This window comes from Danio rerio, chromosome 20, assembly GCF_052040795.2.
Source record: "Danio rerio strain M-AB ecotype USA chromosome 20, GRCz13ab, whole genome shotgun sequence".
Classification (NCBI taxonomy): Eukaryota; Metazoa; Chordata; class Actinopteri; order Cypriniformes; family Danionidae; genus Danio; species Danio rerio.
This window is the reverse complement of record NC_141040.1, coordinates 54,570,917-54,591,631: the sequence shown is the minus strand read 5'-3', so window position 1 is coordinate 54,591,631 and position 20,715 is coordinate 54,570,917. Positions and strand designations below refer to the sequence as shown.

At 37.7% G+C, this 20,715-nt stretch overlaps 2 protein-coding genes across 4 annotated transcripts in view; both read right to left on the bottom strand.

Moving 5' to 3' along the window:
* cpsf2 (cleavage and polyadenylation specific factor 2) overlaps positions 1–20,715 on the bottom strand; it is a 495,879-nt gene that overhangs the window by 96,440 nt on the left and 378,724 nt on the right. The window lies entirely within an intron of this gene.
* Positions 1–20,715, bottom strand: part of LOC147832348 (uncharacterized) — a 298,807-nt gene that overhangs the window by 60,136 nt on the left and 217,956 nt on the right. For both annotated transcript variants that reach the window (XM_087299007.1, XM_087299006.1), the window contains exon 5: positions 472–587. In XM_087299007.1, coding sequence (XP_087155133.1) covers positions 472–587 — 116 coding nt within the window. The remainder of the gene's footprint in view (positions 1–471; positions 588–20,715) is intronic.

The following is a 20,715-nucleotide window of genomic DNA, read 5'->3' as shown; positions in this document are numbered from 1 at the left end:
GCAGTGCATGCTGAGAAACGTGTCCCGCCGCTGGACCTCAGGGACGCTTTCAGCCTCTGCAAATCATACCTTGATCCGCAGAGGAATCAGAAACAGCGCATGTTTCATCCAGACTCTCCAAAGGCCTGTCATCTGAAGGAGCTTCATATTTTTCTTGCATTTACAGTGTTTTTTTTTTTAAGGCACAGAGGAAAGCAGTTCCACCTAAAACTGGAGTACAATCTTGTCCTGTATTTAGTCTGAGGTTCACTGAGGACAACATGCAAACTTTTCTCTCTCGCAAAGTTTGCACTTTAAAAGAAGAGACGATGTCCTTAGAGAAACCTTGCAAATAAAGTTTGCAGAAAGATAAAGTTTTTTATTGAAATAAGCTAATGCCTGCCGAGCACTGAGGAAGAATTAAGTTAAAATGTGTACAATTGCACTGATAAAACATATCAAAGAATATTGGCTCAGTGGTTATACTGTCACCTCACAGCAAGAAGGTCACCAGTTCGAGTCCCGGCTGGGTCAGTTGGCATTTGTGTGTGGAGCTTGCATATTCTCCCCATGTTGGTGTGGGTTTCCTCCGAGTGCTCCGGTTTCCCCTACAGTCCAAACAGATGCTCTTTAGGGTAATTGAATAAACTAAATTGGCTGTAGTGGATGTGTGTGAATGCAAGAGTGTATGGGTGTTTCCCAGTATTGGGTTTTGGCTGGAAGGGCATCCACTGTGTAAAAAATTAGATGGATAAGTTGGCAGTTTAATCCGCTGAGGCGACCCTTGATTAATAAAGTGACTAAGCCAAGAAGAAAATGAATGAATGAATAATTGTTGTAATTAAATGTACTTTTATTTTGAAATAAATCATTTTTAAGGAATAAATTATTTAAAGTAAAAACTTACACAAAACAAAACAAACTTAAATATTTCAACACCGAACTAAATTATATTTTTTATTTTTACATTTAAAGTTTATATAAATATTATTGTGATTCATATTTATATAATTGTTTTAATAATTATGTTATAATGATTGATATTTTATTTCAATTTAAATTTAGGTGAATTAATTATTATAATTATAAAATTTTCTATATACTTAAATAAGTAATAAAAACATAATAACATAACACAAAATAACATTACTGCATTTAAATATGATTTTTAATTAGGAAATTGTTATTTTTAATTAATAAATTATTCAAAATTATTTAAAACAAAAACCTTAATATTTCAATACTGAATTAAAATTATTATTTAAATAAGTTTTATATCATTTTTAACATTTATATTTAAAGTTTATACAAATTTTATTCTAATTAAGACATTTTAATCAATTTTAATTTTTTTAATAATTATGTTTTAATTATTGATATTTTATATCAACCATTATTGCAATTAAGGTAGTTTATTTAAATAATAAAGAACGCAAAACAAACTTAAACATTTCAACACTGACTAAAATAATAATATTTAAATAGGAGTTATTAATATGATTCAACTATTCATTCATTTTCCGTTGCCTCAGTCCATTTATTTATCAGGGTTGCCACAGCGGAATGAACCAACAACTATTCCTAGATAAATAAAGCTTTACTAATGGCAATGAATATATGTGGCCCTTTACCAAAAAAAAAAAACAGTTTATCCTGGTTTGAGCACCATTTCTATCAGTGTTTTAAGCAATATTCTCTGAACTGATTGAATTGTCAATGTTAAAAAGTACAGATAGGTGTTAATCCATTATGCTACTCCTTCTGGAAAGAACTTCGGTTTCAATAGTTTTTATTTTAGCATGATAATGATCCGCTTATTGCAGTGAAATCCTATTTGGGGAAAGAAAACAGCTGATGAAACACAGACAGTCATTAAATGGCCTCCACGGAGTCCAGACCTGAATATTTTAGAGGCTGTATGAGATTACCTGGACAGAAAAAGAAGAACAAGACACACTAAAGCTAAAGAAAAACTCTGGAAAGTGCAAAACAAAGCCTGATATTACACAGCACATTATTTCAGAAAATGTCAAGACAATTAGAACAAAACAGTTCAAGCTGTGCTTAGTGCCAAGGGGAGCCACAATAAACAGAATTTTGCTTGAGGAGGAAATGTTGTGTTATTGTTTTTTTTTTTTTGTAAATATTTCCTTTTCTGTGTGTTTTTAATAAAGAGACTGATTGATTATGTTGTGCAAAAGTCTTAAGCCAACAAGGAGTTTCACACAGCACTGTACGTACATATATTTTGGAGATTTCTCTTGTATAAAAAACATTTTCTTTTTCCACATTACACTAATGAGGACAATCTCATGTGCTTAAAATGTCATTAAAATAATATCACATTTCCTTCATCTTTTTCAGAGGTCGCCACAGCGGATGCCCTTCCAGCCGCAACCTGGTACTAAGAAACATCCATACACAACAGACAAGTCAGTGTCTTCAATTCCCCTATAGCGCACGTGTTTGGACTGTGGGGGAAACTGGAGCACCTGGAGGAAACCCACACCAACACAGGGAGAACATGCAAACTCCACACAGAAATGCCAACTGACCCAGCTGGGACTCGAACCAGCGACCTTATTGCTGTGAGGAGACAGTGCTTGCTTGCTTGCTTGCTATCTATCATCCATCCATCCATCCATCCATCCATCCATCCATCCATCCATCCATCCATCCATCCATCCATCCATCTATCTATCTATCTATCTATCTATCTATCTATCTATCTATCTATCTATCTATCTATCTATCTATCTATCTATCTTCTGCCTGTCTATCTGTCTGTCTGTCTGTCTGTCTGTCTGTCTGTCTGTCTATCTATCTATCTATCTATCTATCTATATATCTATCTATCTATCTTTCAGTCTGTCTGTCTGTCTGTCTATCTATCTATCTATCTATCTATCTATCTTTCAGCCTGTCTGTCTGTCTGTCTGTCTGTCTGTCTATCTATCTATCTATCTATCTTTCAGTCTGTCTGTCTGTCTGTCTGTCTGTCTGTCTGTCTGTCTGTCTGTCTGTCTATCTATCTATCTATCTATCTATCTATCTATCTATCTATCTTTCTGTCTGTCTGTCTGTCTGTCTGTCTGTCTGTCTGTCTATCTATCTATCTATCTATCTATCTATCTATCTTTCAGTCTGTCTGTCTGTCTGTCTGTCTGTCTGTCTGTCTGTCTGTCTATCTATCTATATCTATCTTTCAGTCTGTCAGTCTGTCTGTCTGTCTGTCTGTCTGTCTGTCTGTCTGTCTATCTATCTATCTATCTATCTATCTATCTATCTATCTTTCAGTCTGTCTGTCTGTCTGTCTGTCTGTCTGTCTGTCTGTCTGTCTGTCTATCTATCTATCTATCTATCTTTCAGTCTGTCTGTCTGTCTGTCTGTCTGTCTATCTATCTATCTATCTTTCAGTCTGTCTGTCTGTCTGTCTGTCTGTCTGTCTGTCTGTCTGTCTGTCTGTCTGTCTATCTATCTATCTATCTATCTATCTATCTATCTATCTATCTATCTATCTATCCTCTGCCTGTCTGTCTGTCTGTCTGTCTGTCTGTCTGTCTGTCTGTCTGTCTGTCTGTCTGTCTATCTATCTATCTATCTATCTATCTATCTATCTATCTATCTATCTATCTATCTGTCTGTCTGTCTGTCTGTCTGTCTGTCTGTCTGTCTGTCTGTCTGTCTGTCTGTCTGTCTGTCTAGTGTTCAATCCTGCTAAGAAGTGTCAAGTCTTAGCAGAAATTCACCCTACAGAACATGCCTGTGAGGATTATATAGGGATTTGGGTTTAGTATCATATAGTGTTAAGCGTTTGGGGTTTAGAGTGTAGGGTTATTTAGTGTAAGGTTTTAGGGTTATTTAAAGTTAGGGTTCAGGGTTTAGGATAATATAGTGTTAAGATTTAAGGTTTATTCACTGTGTCGTGAAAAATAATATCACAAAACAAACCAAAAAAAAAAAAACTACAATGAGGCTGCTTGCTTTATTTTTTAAAATGAGATTCACATCGTCTACGACTGATTGTGGATAAGTGATGGTGTGTTAAATGCATCTGTCAGGCTTCATCTTGCAGGATGACACGTTTTTTTTTCTGATTTGATAAGTGATAATTTTTTCCCTCTGTCAGCGTCTCGCACTTTGGCAACTCAGAAAATGAAAAATCTGCCGTGTCGAGGATGAGAGACAGAAAGAGAAAAAGCCACATTATGGAGGACAGTTGAACACTGATTTCCCAGCAGCCCCTTTGATCAGATCAATAAGGGTTTGAGTGTTTCTCAACAAACACATACACACACACACACACACAGATTCAAAGAACAAACCAATGTGTCGTTCTGAAGCAGCTTTGACAGAGAATCTTCTCTTTCTCAGAAAAGATGACTAAAAGATTTGCTCTATGGATAATCTTTTTATCATTTCTAAAAGTTCAGCCATTCAAACTTTATCATCTACTTTTCGGGAAACATTCATTTGAAGGAAAAACTAAATGACAGGATCAGTCCACCTTCATCATTTATACACTCTCAGAAATAAAGCTGCAAAACGCCTACAAAACATCTCCCATTCCCTATAAGAGTCAGTTGCTTCGCGCCATGGCACATTTGCTATTTACATGGCGGACTATGTAAGAAGAAAAACTGAACGCTTCACTAGCAAGTGAACAGTTAAACAGAGCATCTGCAGCACGAGGATAAAGAACGAGCCTCCTCCATTCAGCCTCTTTACTTTCTCTTTACTCCTTTACTTTGGTGGAGTAAGGAAACGGTGGACTCCACTGAAGACATCTATTAGTGAACATGTTTAATTTAGTTTGTTAAGCACATAGATTTGCTTCAAAACTATTTCATTTCTAATTTCCAACAAATGAATAAATTAACAATAATAACAATGCGTGGTCAAAAACTGAGTTACAGCCAAACACGTCCAGTTCTTATGCCTCAAATGGTGATGCAGACGTCTCCAAAATCTGACAGATGGACAAATCTAAACTTATAGGGCCCTATCATACACCCGGCGCAGTGTGGTGCAAGACGCGGCGCAATAGTCTTTTAGTCGTTTTGAGGCGTTGCGCTACGCTATTTAAATAGCAAATGCATTAGCGCTCATTTGTGCGCTCATAGGCGTTCTGGTCTAAAAATGAAGGCGTTCTGAGGCGGACCGCTGGCACGTCGCTATTTTGAGAAACTATAATAGATTTTTCATTAGACCAAAACTAACCCGGTCTAAACTCAGGCGCAGAGTTGCGCCTCGCTTACACACTGCTTAATACGCACAAGAGAGCAATAGGCAAATATCTTTACATATGAAAACATTTAAATATTAAGGATGTATATAGGATATAATAAGAATAGATATAGAATATAAATATAAAGGATTAAAATATTACAAAACATATTATTTTCTAGCCTACATAAATATGAAAAATCACTGCTTTTATGTCTTCTTCATCTCGGGAGGCTTTTTCAGTTCATTCATAACAATTTGCTTTTGTATAATGTTATTATTATTAGCAGTATTAGTTATTAGTTATTTATATTTGTTTTATTAAAAACAAGCTTAGATTTGCCCACCTGTCAGGTTTTAGACCATATGGGGCACAGCATGTGTATTTGGAAATAATTTTGACCACACTTGGTTATTGTTGTTTATTTATTCATTTGCTGGAAATTAGAACTGATTTTAGAAATAGTTTTGAAACAAATCTTTGCGCTTAACAAACAAAATTAATTATTTATAGACTAATTGATGTCTGTGCGCGAAGGTTTCCCTATCCAAGAGCGAAAGTGAAAGTGATCCATTATCTCTCATTCTCACGCAGTAGATGCTCTGTTTAGCAGTTTTCTGTTAAAAAGCTGTAAACTGTTTGCTTGTGAAATGCTCATTTTTTCCACTTAGACTTACTTTGCGTCCTGTAAATAGCGAATCCACTCTTGGTGCGACGCAGCTGGCTCTTAAAGGGAATGGGAGATGAGACTCTGATTGGTTTATTCTCAAAACACACCTATAACTCATTAAGTAAATAAACTCAACCCTTTTAGCCCGTGCACATTGGCGCAAAGCGCATTTTCCCGTCCGTAAATTAGCAAAAATGCGTTCTGACACGCCCTGAAAGCGAATGTACACGTGATTTGAAGCGGAGAGAAAATCTGGCTTTTGGGTGCGTGTTTAAACAGACATACACACATAATTAATAATTTATAATAATAATTAATAAGATGTCGATCTTGGTGGGGTTTTTTTCAAACACAACTAATTTTGTCTTAAATGAGCCTAAAAAGTTAGGAAAGCAGTCAAATGCTTTCATTATAATGTTAGATGTGTGCATTTTTAAAGTGACACCTCTTATTTAATGTAATGTTGCTCTTTAATCAGAATGTGTCAGTTATACAGTGGAGAAACAGCTAATGAGATTGATAGCTTGATTGATTCTATTTCAACATAATAGCTATTAATTTTAATAAGCTGAACTGTTTGCTAATGTATTTGCTGCTAATGTATATATTTATTTTCTTTGTTAATAACAATTTTAAAACAAATTACTAATCATTTAACTGTTTATTCACAATGAAACTGCTCCAAATAAACATATTTAGTAATTTGGGGATTTTTTTTAAAGGGGAGGTTGGGGGTTGGGGGGGTGGTCTGTTGGAGAAATCACTTATTATGGTAGGCTTATGGTTTTCACATCCCAAATGTTGACAGGTATGCAGATGATTTTTTTTTTTTTCATAATTTAGGAGAATGTTTGCAGATTTCCAATAAATTTATCTTCATTTAAGAATGTTTAGATAATTTTACTGGAAACCAAAACTATAGGGAAGAGCTTTGTTTTTGCTCTGCTGCAGTGTATTGCCTGATAAACAGAGAATAATTTAATAAATTATTGATTTCTGGCCTGGATTTCATTTCTCAAGGGCTGTTATTTCATTTAGTCAGTGGTTTTGTCACATTTAATCACCATTTACACAAATACACACGGCAAAATATCAGCCTGAATGAAATCATCAGAGATGAGTGAGGGTGAATGAAGTGTTGCAAATCAATCATTTCACAAACATCACACTGAAGATGATTAGAATGTGCGCTTAAATAAATCAAACACTATCTTTTAGCTTTTTGGTCCAAAACATCATCCACAAATTCGTCTGCTGTGAATTTACCAATTGTCCCCACAAGTATAGCAATACCAGTAAATTGTAAAGAACAACTGAGTGTGTGTGTGTGTGTGTTCTGTGCTTATAGCATCACATCACGATCACATTCAGGACAGAGAGCTGACAGCAGGGTCTTCAATATTGTCTGTCTGTGTCGCTGAACGAGAGACTGATACTTATAAACACACACACACACACACACACACACACGCACACGCACACGCACACATGCACACACACACACACGCACACACACACACACACACACACACACACACACACACACACACACACACACACACACACAGAGAGAGACAGCAGGTCTCTAAATGACAGTGACAGCTCAATTCTCCTTGTTCCTGTGTTTTTCGTACCCTCTATTTCTGCCCGTCTCAATGACCATTAATCTGACAGACCCTCTACTGCAAAAACAACTTACAGCGGCACCAACACACACTTCAACACACACTTAAACACACAGCATCAGCACTCAAACAACCTGCCATCACGACACACATGCAAAACATCAGACCTGCAGAACTGAGCTGAAGGACTGCAATTTACACGTGGAGAAGATCGTTTCAAGTACTACACTGTGTATGAAGCAGAGATTAAAATGAGAGTGACCTACACTGCAAAAAACAACAAGCAACAAACACACAATTTTCATTCATTTTCTTGTCGGCTTAGTCCCTTTATTAATCCAGGGTTGCCACAGCGGAATGAACCGCCAACTTATCCAGCATGTTTTTATGCAGCCGATGCCCTTCCAGCCACAACCCATCTCTGGGAAACATCTACACACACACTCATACACTACGGGCGATTTAGCCTACCCAATTCACCTCTACAGCATGCCTTTGGACTGTGGGGGGAACCAAAGCACCAGGAGGAAACCCACACGAAGGCAGGGAGAACATGCAAACTCCACACAGAAACGCCAACTGAGCTGAGGCTTGAACTAGTGACCCGGCGACCTTCTTGCTGTGCGGCGACAGCACTACCTACTGCACCACTGCCTCGCCAAGTTTTCTCTCGTTTCTAGTCCAAATGTCTAAAATCTCGTAAATATTCAGGACACCCTGGACTACTTTTTTTTTGACATATTAACAGATTTGCGTGTGTTGAGCATCAATAAAGACAATGTTATCACCTGTCAGACACTGTTGTCAACTTTTTTTGTAATGAAAAGGCGCTAAGCTCTGCCCGAAAAGTCGCTAGATTACATCATACGTCAATTTGCATATTACTGACGTCATCACGTTCTGCCTCTTCTGTTTGTTTAACAGCCTATGGTTAATAAAGGGCTATTTATATTTGCACTACACTTTACGCAAGCATGTCAATTTAACTAAATTTATTGCTGTTTGAATACAGTATGGTGACGCAGTGGTGCAGTAGGTTGTGCTGTCACCTCACAGCAAGAAGGTCGCTGGCTCGCTGGTTTGATCCTCGGCTCAGTTGGCGTTTCTGTGTGGAGTTTGCATGTTCTCCCTGCATTCGCGTGGGTTTCCTCCGGGTGCTCCGATTTCCCCCACAGTCCGAAGACATGCGGTACAGGTGAATTGGGTAGGGTAAATTGTCCGTAGTGTATGAGTGTGATTGAGTGTGTGTGTGGTTGTTTCCCATAGATGGGTTGCTGCTGGAAGGGCATCCGCTGCATAAAAACGTGCTGGATAAGTTGGCAGTTCATTCCGCTGTGGCGACCCCGAATTAATAAAGGGACTAAGCCGACAAGAAAATGAATGAATAAGTAAATGAATGAATAGAGTATATCAGTATAGATGTGTAGTTAATTAATCTCTCAAACGTAATAAACTCAGACAAGTTCCAAATCTGTCTCCAAAATATCTGTGATTGTGAACAAGCAAAGAATAAACGGTTAAATTAAATTGTTAAAATAAAGGAGAAGCGGATCGGTTTTACTGTACAATGGAAATACCTCACACTACCGGTGCTCGGTACGCAGGGGAGTGATCTGCTCTCAGGCTACAGGGTGCTGTATGACGACCATAGACTGTAAAATATATGGGCGTAGTATCCGTGACGTCACCCATAGGTTTCTGAAGAGCGCAAAAGAAGCCACAAGTAGGCGCGGCCAACCGTCGCCATTTTGGTCACACGTCATCACACCCACGGCGGGATACCAAACAAGGGCAAAGAGGCGGAGAGTGAGCGGAGTTACAGACACCTGCTGGCATTTAGCTTGGACCTGGTTCAGACACACTTTACTTTGGGAGAAACGCTTAATACTTTATCACCTGTGACTCGTTTGTATTCTGACCACTTGTGCTTTGTTGTACACTATATCAATAAAGTGTTTAGACTTTTAAAAACACTGCTGTAATACATTGAGCCACTAAACATTGTTCTTATGACGTTTTTCAACAGGAGGAAAACGCAAATTACTTCCAAACACTTCAGATATAGTCTGTGTTAGTTAATATAAAACTATTGATGAAATCCAGCATAACACTGTATGAGAACACTTCAGATGACTGATCTAGAGCCTACAGCTAATCAATCCGTCAGATTCTGGAGTGCAATTCAGCTCTAAATATAAAAATAAACGATAAATGATCTTAAATAAAACAAATACATGTATAGAGATGGTATATAAGTATATAACTTTACTCACATGGGAAACGGAGGCCACGTGAATGGTTTGTGAGCACAATTAAGTTCACTCAGCATGCCATTCCATCAAATAAGTGTAGGAAACAAGTCCAAAAGGCAGTTGACTGTGTAAAGCCACATAAAACAACACAGAAATATGATAAATATGCTGAGTTCAGTGGCTAATCTGCAGGATTCAGCTGAGGTGACGTGACGGCGACCAACGAGACCTAGCTGTCACTCAAGTGGCCACTCCCTTAATTATGCAAACTTAATATAACTTAATATAAAGGAAACGGATGAGTTATAAAAAAAATTCACCCCCCTCACAGTTGTCATGAAGGGTAATATTAGTTGTATTAACCAAAATCTTTTTTTGTACCAGGCTGTAAACACCTTTTTTTCTGCTGTAAAGTTGGCCATTCTAACAGTGGGCTCAATTGAAATTTGCTCTGTTTTGGAGCCAGGAGCGGCCACGACTAGCGGAATTTCGGATGAATTGCAGTTTTAGTTACTTCCGTATTGGCTTCCTGAGGGAGAGCGGGAGGTTGCCGCTTGATGACGACTGACTGGGCCGCCTGTCAGTGCTCTGAGATGGGGGAGGGGCCGATGGCATCACCCACGGCTCGTTGAGAGGAGTAGGGATGGTACAGTATGGACACAAAACAGTCTATAAAAATCTCCAGTAACACAAAAAAGACACCAGATTTGTCACTAGTCGCTTTTTAAAATAATTGTACATTAATAATATAATATAGCAACAAAGTCGCTAAGTTGGCAACACTGCTGTCAGCTTTATTTGAGGGGAAAACTGGATAATTTTGAGCTTTTGCCAGCTAATTTCATCAAAATCTGTGAAGCAGCGCCGATCAGCCTGTCCATTGATGATGTGTTGGTTTCTCGTTATCATTCATAGCTCATACCAGCCAACATTCGGATCATAAAATCTGGGAGATTTTATCCGGGGGTGCGTGCGAATTGTGAAGGTGCATGCGAATTGAAGAGCAGGGAGTGGGTATGAAGATGGTTGAGCGTTGGGTTCGGTGCGCTAGGGGACTGAACCAAAAAGCTAGCTGGACTGTACCTGGCTGAGGAGTTGGGGGAGTGAAATTCCGGGAGTTTTCCGTTTTCTGAGACACAGAACAATACAGGAGATGGGCGGGAGATGGGTCTGAAATACGGGGACTCCTGGGAAAAATGGCAGTTTTGGCAGGTATGATAGCTGAGTTTTCTTATCCAATGAGAAGACCCTGCTTCTTAATTATTCATGACAGCAAGTGCTTTTTGATGACAGACTGCCATGCTCTGAGACTGCAGCCACTAATAGCATGCAGTATTTAGGTGTTCATGAAGGCTCGTATGTGTTTGTTTCCATGATCTACGAGGTTTGTTGCATGTTTTTCCCCGTGATGCTGTCAGAGCTGATACAGCAAAGCTGTTTGTGTGCTGCCAGCAGTTTTGTCATAGCTGTATGAGAACTGGAGAATGGTAGACTTTAGCCCCTTTCACACATACAGACCTTTCCGGAAAATTGCCGGCAATTTTCCGGAAAGGTTGTATGTGTGAACAGGTCCTTTTTGAAAATACCGGTAAATTCGTTCTGGCTATTTTCCGGAAAGAGAAGTTGTAACATTACCGGCAATTTGCCGGAATGCTGCGCTGTGTGAATGCAGAAGGAAGATTGCCGTAATAAGCGCGTGCACGTCTAGAACGTGCTGACGTGAGACGTCTGCTTTAGCCAATCACAACAGTCAGACGCATTTACGTCCGCGCGGTTTGTGAGGATAAAAGCCTTTGAATATTTTTCCAGACACATTTAGCAGCTAGAAGTTAGTCAGATCACGTTTATATGTTCTTCTTAATGCCAACTGTGTAAATAATCATCGATGAGATGCTTATGATAAGCCGTTGTTTGTTTACCTTCAAGCTTTGCGTGTGTCTATGAACGCCTGCACACGCACATATTATGAACATCTCGACATGCGAAAGTGATCCTGCGAAAGTGATCCTGCGAAAGTTGTTCACAATATTGATCATCCACAGAGTTTGTAATTTAGTCAAATGTTTACAAATACAAGCGCAGCCGTTTAAAGCTCATTTGTGGTGAATGATGTCAGAATTTACCGGTATTTTGGAATGGATGTGTGAATGCTCTTTTCCGGAAAATTTCCGTAACGTCCTCGCCTGTGTGAACAGCGCTTTTTTGAATATACCGGTAAAGTCGTTCCGGAAATTTTCCAGAAATTTACCGGTATCACTGTGTGAAAGGGGCTTTTGTCTTTTATCAGTTGAGTTTGTTACCATTCAGACACATCGCTTATATCCGTGCTGCTGTGTTCACACACGTTTAAAGGTTCAAGACACCCTGGAGTACTTTTTAAAATATTTTAACATATGTGTGTGTTGAGCATTAGTTAAGGCAATGTTAGCAGCTGTCAGCTTTAATTGTGGAGAGAACTGAACAATTTTAAGCTTTTGTCAGCTAATTTCATCTTCCGGGATTAATTATTATTAGGGCGGGACCAAATTGGTGACTTAGCATTGATCAGCCTGTCCAGTGATTGACGTGTCGGTTTCTCACTATCATTCATAGCTGAGTTTTCTTAACCTATGAGAAGACCCTGTTTCATTGATATTCATGACAGCAAGTCCTTCTGATGACAGACCTGCCAAGCTGGGAGACCGCTGTTGTGCATGGCACGCAGTATTTAGCCATTCATGAAGGGTTGTATCTGTTTGTTTCCATTACTCACAGGGTTTGTTGTATGTTTTTCCCCGCGATGCTCTCAGGGCCGATACAGCAAAGCTGTTTTGTCGTAACTGTACGAGAATTGGAAAATAGCAGACTTTGTCTTTTATCAGTTGAGTTTGTTACCATTCAGACACATCCATGCTGCTGTGTTCACCTATGTTTAAAATCCTCCAGATTACCGGCAGGGCTAACTGTAACGTTCGCTTGCAGAACGTATTTTGGATAAGTGTGTGCGTTCGTTTGGGTGTGTAGTTTCATGCATGTGTTACAGGTACGAACAGCATTGGAGGATCCGCATTTCGTGCTGATGACGTTGGCCGCTGACGCTGGGTTTGCGCCACCAATCGCTGGTTGGCGTAGCGTTTAAAAGCCGAGCCCAAACTGCAATGGCGATCTCTCTCTCTCTGTCTCTTTCCTTCTTGCTCTTATTCTTTCTGTGGGTCTCTGTGAGGACAGTCTCTCTTGAAAGGGCTAGTCTGAGAGAATGTGTTTTGCTTGTTTAATGCTCTTGTCAAAAGTTTGCGATTTAATAATGCTTGTGAAATTGTCCAGTTAACTGACATGTTTGAGTGATGCCTCGGAGAGGTGTAGGAGTGAGTAAGTCGCGCGATATACATATACAACACTCAGATTGATATTTTGTATTATTATTTTGTATATTTTGTTATTTGGTTTTCAGTTTGTTTATTTCTCCATCCGCTTGTCACTCACATTAAACTAATGTATGTTATGTCATCTACTCCTAGTTTAATATTAACATCTAAAAGGACGCTAACGGTTGCAATAAAAAGTAAAAGAGACCTGCTGTGTTGCTATTCATTGTCTGTTTTCTGACCTGGGGATTGAGGAGAAGAGATATATCATTTATATATCATATATTGGCATATCATTATCTTTGTAATGATATACCAAATTGTAGTTATGTGTATATAAATTACGAATAACATGTAGCGGGGCATTAAATTACTGTTTATTTCTTTGCAATTTAACTTTATAAACTATAAAACCATGGGTCTACTAACGGTTTATGTCTCACTTTGTGAGCCAACTGACAGTTGTTTGCCCCCTCCTATTCCCTGATCTGCTGGCCACACCCACTCCTCCCTCTGCTCTCAGCTCCATGCCATCATTTTTAAAAATATTCTGAGGTAGACTTGAACTGAAAGAGGGGGGTTTCATGGCCCTTTAAATTAAGAAGAATTAATTTTCTAGATGAGCATGTCTGTCATGACTGTCTTGGACCATTAGGTGGCACTGTAGTTCACTGGCGAACTCATGTAGTGAACTACAGTTGTTCAGAACTACGTATCCATACATTCCTCGTGCACACACCCGGCTTCTACTTATACTGATTGCACACACAGCTGTCTCCGTTTTCTGTTTTGATTTCCTGGACTATTTATACACCCTGCACCCGTTGTTTGTTTCTGAGTCGTTTGTCTATCTCAGGGGTCACCAATCCTGGTCCAGGAGGGCCGGTGTCCCTGCAGGGTTTAGCTCCAACTTGCCTCAACACACCTGCCTGGATGTTTCAAGTATACCAAGTAAGAGCTTGATTAGCTTGTTCAGGTGTGTTTGATTAGGGTTGGAGCAACACAATCTCATGGCAATACGTAACTTTTTCATTTAGTGGCTAATTCGTATAAATTCGTACGATCTAATTCGTACAATTTAGTACGATTTGCTCATCCCCCAATGACGGTTGGGGTTAGGGATGGGGTCAGGTGCCACGCCTCCTTTTAAAAATCGTACCATTTCGTATGACTGAACTCGTACGAATTAGTACGAATTAGCCACTAAACTGGCAAAACGTAAAATACTTACGTTTTCTCGTGAGATCAGGCTGGATTGGAGCTAAAATCTGCAGGACACCGGACCTCCAGGAACAAGTTTGGTGACCCCTGGTCTATCTTGTCTTGTGTTAGTTGGTATGTTGTTCCTGAGCTGTGTTCCTGATTCTGCCATAGTTCCCTGTTTTGTTTTGTTTGTTGTTATTTTGATAGTTTGATTTTCGGATGTCTTGTTTTTCTGTTATCTGCACGATTTCATTAAATTGCACTTGGATCCTACACCTTTTTGTCTTCGTCCGTCAACAAACCGTGACACTGTCATGTTTTCAGAAATAATATGTTAAAATTAAGTGAGAAGCAAAGGAATCTGACAATGGGCTGAGTAAAATAATAACTTATTTCAAAGTGAAAACAGTACACCTTTTCAAGATACTAGTATTCAGCTTTAACTGACATTTAAAAGGCTTAACTAGGTTAATTAGGGTAATTAGGCAAGTCATTGTATAACAGTGGTTTGGTCTGTAGACAATCAAAAGATATTGCTTTAGGGCGGTAGTTCTTAAAATTTTTAGCCTGTGACCTCCAAAATAACAATACCAGGTACTCACGACCCCCAATATCCTCTCAAGCGGTTATATATAAACCATACCAATAGTTTATTCATTGTTTATTTTTGGAGAACGCCACTCGGAGACCATTCTCCATGTTCTGTTGTGGTTTGTATTTATTTTAATACCATAAAGGTGTCAATGTCTTACGCTATTGCTGTGTCTTTAATATAACGCAATTACCCCTTGGGTCGCAAAAACAAAACATTTTAAAAGGCTGATGGCTTATTAGTTGCTGTTGTTAATTAATGTTTATTATTAACATGTTAACAATCTTACTATGAACTATTTTGTTCTCCAGTAGGTTATAGATAAATTAGGGGTTCCGACCCCTACTTTGAGAACCAATGCTTTAGGGGGCTAATACTATTGCCTTTAAATTGCTTATAAAAAATTAAAAAACTGCTTTTATTCTAGCCGAAATAAAACCAAAAATACTCCCCCCAGAAGAAAAAATATTATAGGAAATACTGTGAAAAATTCCTTGCTCTATTAAACATCGTTTGGGAAATATTTGTAAAAGAAAAAAATATTACAGGAGGACAAATGCTTTTTCAACTTCTTTAATTATTCAACTTCAACTTTGCATGGCCACATTTATGGGCACAGTTTTGTCCTAGCAAGCTAATATAACACTTTGTAAAATATATAACCGATTCTTGTTTGTTTTGGGCAGTAAATCTGGACACACAGGAGACGTTGGTCAGCTCCATATCTCCAGTTTCTCTGCTGAGTCTTTAAGAGTGTGCGTGAAGCTTCATTTGGCTGACTAAAGCTCTTGACCTGCTGTTTGCAGCAATCGGCTCTTTCATTTGTGAGCACTTTAAGCTTAGTTTGTTCTAATTATCAGCTCTCTGATGAGCTTTCGGGGATGGAGACAGTCAACCTTTAATTGTCTATTGACATTAGGCCTCCATTTGTAAATCCAGTTCAGTGCACACGACGCCTGCAACTATTTGATTGAAGATAGTCTGTGAAATCTTTTAAGTTTCTGAAATGAGTTTTCTTTTGTTTACATTTACATTTATTCATTTAGCAGATTCTTTTATTTAAAGCAACTTACATGTAGGATAATAGAAGTACTTCAAATCATTAGGGTAGCTGTATATGAGTGCAATGGCAAGTTATAAAGTCTAAGAATTTATTTATTTATTTATATCTTATTTATATATATTTTTACAAATATAAGATATTTATATAAAAAATATATAATAATCTATTTATTTACTTAAAAAAATATTTTTACAAATATTTATTTACGTATCATTTATTTGTTATTTATTTACATATTTTTTAAATATTTCAAAAATAATTTACAAATATGTATTTATTTAATTTGTAATAAATTTAATTTATTTAAAAATATATGTATTTATTTGTTTGTTGCTTTTATGTATGTATGTATTTATTTATTTTAAATGATATATTTAAAAAAATGTATTTTATTTTTTTAATATTTATTATTTTTTATATATGTACAGTTGCAATCAGAATTATTTAATCCTCTTTGATTTATTTTCTTTTTTTTTTTTAGGATTTCACAAATGATGTTTTAACAGAGCAAGAACATTTTCACAGTATGTCTGCTTTTTTCTTCTATAGAAAGACTTGTTTCATTTTGGCTAGAATAAAAGCAGTTTAAAATTTTTTAAACATAATTTTGAAGTCAATAATATTAGCCCCTTTAAGCAATTTTTTTTCCCTCGATAGTCTTAAAAAAATATTCTCTCCATTAAACAGAAATATATATATATATATATATATATATATATATATATATATATATATATATATATATATATATACATACATACATACATACATATATATACATACATATATATACATACATACATATATATACATACATACATACATATATATATATATATATATATATATATATATATATATATATATATATATATATATATATATATATATATATATATATATATGTTTGTATTTAATATTTGTTTAATAATTTTTTTGTATTTATTTATTTTGGGAAAATCATTTACTTATTTATTTGCTTTATTTATGTGGGTAGGTATTTATTTATTTAAAAAACATTTAAAATAATTTAATTTTTAAAAATATTTTTATATTTACTTATTTATTTATTTATTTATGTTCTTTTGTTTGTTTAGATATTTTTATATTTAATTATTTTTGGAAAATATTTATTTCTTTATTTATTAGCTTTATTTATGGAGGTAGGTATTTATTTATTTTAAAAAATATTTATTTATTTAGCTATGTATGCGTATCTATTATAGGTTTTGTTTCTAATGACTTTTATAAATTTTTTTAGGAAGAATCGTTTATTTCTTTGCTTTACTTATTTATGTGTAGGTAGGTTTTATTTATTAAAAAAAACCTTTTATATTTTTTATAAATATTGTTATTTTATTTAGGTATCAACATTTGTAATATATTTGAAAAAGACCAAATAATTCACAGGAGGGTGGACATTATACTTGTTTTTACTTAACACAGGGTGTCCAAACTCGGTCCTGGAGGGCCAGTATCCTGCATGGTTTAGCTCCACCTTCCTTCAACACACCTCCCTGGAAGTGTCTAGTATACCTAGAAAGAGCTTGATTAGCTGGTTCAGGTGTGTTTAATTGGGGTTGGAACTAAAATATGCAGGACACCGACCCTCCATGACCGAGTTTGGACACCCCTGACTTAACAAATAAATGCAGCTTTAGTTGAGCGGAATAGACTTTCAATAACATCGCCAAATATCAATGCAGCAAGCTTACACACAACATACTACACAAACAATGCAAACCAAACATGTTTTTACACACCTTCGCATTCACAAACTGAGCCAGCCTGAAATGACATGCTGCTTCAAGCACATACTGCAATCCAGACACACACACACACACACACACACACACACACACACACACACACACACACACACACACACACACACACACACACACACACACACACACACACACTTCTGCTGGTACTTCACATCAACATGAGCTACTCCAGAAAGACAATTGGGAGCAAATCTGTAGATGTAAAGTACATATGTTTGTGTTTTCATAGATTAACAAATGAAAAGAAAAGATTTGAAGGTTGTTCTTTTTTCTCCTTAAGAGTGTCTGAAGATGAAGATGTATATAAGGAGACACGACACACACACAATGATTTATGTATTACTCTGTTCCGAATTCAAACTTATAGCAAGAAAGTACAAAGGCTAGGACAATTCACGTTATTATAAAACCATTAACTAAGACTTTCAGTTCAATAAACGATTAATTAGCTTCTTATTAATAGTTAATAAAGTAGTAGTTGGGTTTAGGTCTGGGAATTGGCTAGGACTAGGGATGTAAAATAAGATCATGCTTTATAAGTGCTAATAAACAGTTCATATCTTAATAATAACACAGCGCATAAAATCATTGGCTCTACTCTTCCCTACTTAGTTCAAAGCCTGCTGCTACAACAAAGCATGCAGCATCCTAAAGGACTCATCCCATTCAGCGTACCATTCAAATGTTACCTTCGGGGAGGCGATACAGGACCATAAAAGTCAAAACAAACAGACTAAAAAATAATACATATCTCAGGGCTGTTGCAATAATGAATGGACTTTAAATTGAGGGTGTTTCTGGCCAAAATCGTACTCACTTTTTTACCTTAACTTGAAAACTGCTAGGAAGTGCACTTGCCACTTTAAACGCACATTATACCCACTTCTAATATTGTATTGTTTCTCCTTTTATAATTAATTATTGTTGCCATTTTACCTTTATCTCTTGTTATTTTTGTTGTTGTTCTAGACCAGGGGTCTCAAACTCGCGGCCCGCGGGCCATTTGCGGCCCTCAGTGCAATATTTTGTGGCCCGCGCCGACCACTGTACACTGACAGAATCAGCGGAGCGGGGAGAGAGAGCGCTCCCCGCTCCGCTGATTCTATTCGTACACAGCAGTCACTGGCATTCCCCGCCCGCCGTGTAAACAAAGGGGCGGGGATGCCGGTGACGTCACCACGCACCCCGCCCCTTTGTTAGACGCTGTGACGGGCGGGAAGTGTTAGGCTTAAAGCAGGGAACTCGCCAGAACCAAGGTAAGCTGTTCCCGCCCCTGCCTGCCACTTAGCTACCTATCTGCAGCCTGCCACCTACCTAGCTACAGCCTGCATCTTATATATATTATAGGTAGATACAGACTGGTACATACTGATGTGACTGGAGTGGGGTGGGGGCGTTTTATTTATACATATATACGCCTTTTTTTTAGGTGAGGGAATGGAAGTTTTGAGTGAGTTCCCGCAAGCCATACTGAGGGTCTCAACTGCTTCCGCTCTAAAGCCAAATGAGGTTCAGATTTGTGAGGAGAAGCGCTGTCAAGTCTCTGGCAGCAAGGAGTAGGCAAAAGATGCCATGTTCAGAAGAACTGTTCATAATCTTCACTCAATGTTTTATTAATGTTCAGGACACTTCATGTTCAGAAGAAATAATTAAAACTGTTAATAATGACATTTGAGGACTTTTTTTTTTGTAAAATCCCTTATGCGGCCCAGCCTCACCCAGACTTTGCCTCCTGCGGCCCCCAGGTAAATTGAGTTTGAGACCCCTGTTCTAGACAAATAGGACTGCACTGAAGGGAAGGGCAATTGTAATCTTCGTTGCATTTTGTACAATGACAATAAAGATTCTGATTCTGATTCTAATAGGCAGGTGATAATACTGTAGTAAATCGTGTGAATTGTTATGCTCCGTTCACACCAGACACGGAACAAGCGTCAGGCGCGAGTGATTTACATGTTAAGTCATTGCAAACGCGCGAATAGACATCCTGCGTGCGATATGCCGAATGACTCGAATGGCGCGATACACTCGAATTGAACGTTTTGCGCGTTTGACATGCGTTAGCGGACATTCGCGCCATGTAAACCAATCAGGAGCTTGCTCTTGTGGGGGCATGATTGTGACGTAGGCCTGTTGTTGGAGTCCAGGGGGAAATCCTCCAGCCGACACCGACAACAGTTCATCAAACTGGGCTGGGCTCAGTCAGAAGCACCGCTGAAAGCCTCCGTCATCCAGTTTAAAAATAGATAAAAAAATAAATAAAAACAAATAATAAAACTGATTAAAAAACATAAAAACAGGTAAAATGTGATATAAAAGAATGAAGAAGAGGAGAAAAACATAATAGTGCAATCTGTCGGACGCAGCACAGTGCTCATTCAGTAAAGGCACAGCTAAACAGATGTGTTTTCAGTCTTGATTTGAATGTGCCTAATGTTGGAGCACATCTGGGGCCTCATGTATCAACGCTGCGTACGCACAAAAACTTTGCGTACGGCAGGTTTCACGCTCAGAATCGCTCACGTTTGGATTTACTAACAATGAACTGAACGTGGGAATGTGCGCAGCTTCACGGCAGCTTTCTGGCAGGCGTACGCACATTTTTTGTGCGTGTCTGTTTTATTTCCATTGGCGACTCCTAGAGGCAGTTGTGTTAAATTGCTCTCTACAAAGTGTCTGAGCCTTGCAATGGCAGCTGTATGAGACGGGTTCATCTAGTAGGTATATAAGGTTTCCATACCATACATTTGACCAGCTAAACATTAAAGCACAATTTGCAGCAGTCGCCTGTTTTCCCAATGTAATCTGAGCTATCTACCGCACGCACATTGCTATAAAGACACTATCTAAAGATGAATTTGCATACGTGAATCAGAAACATTTCCATTCAATAAATGTGTAAATAAAATATGATGCACAAACTTATTGAGGATTCCTACTTGTCTTTCTCGTGATAAATAGTTGGCAAAATCT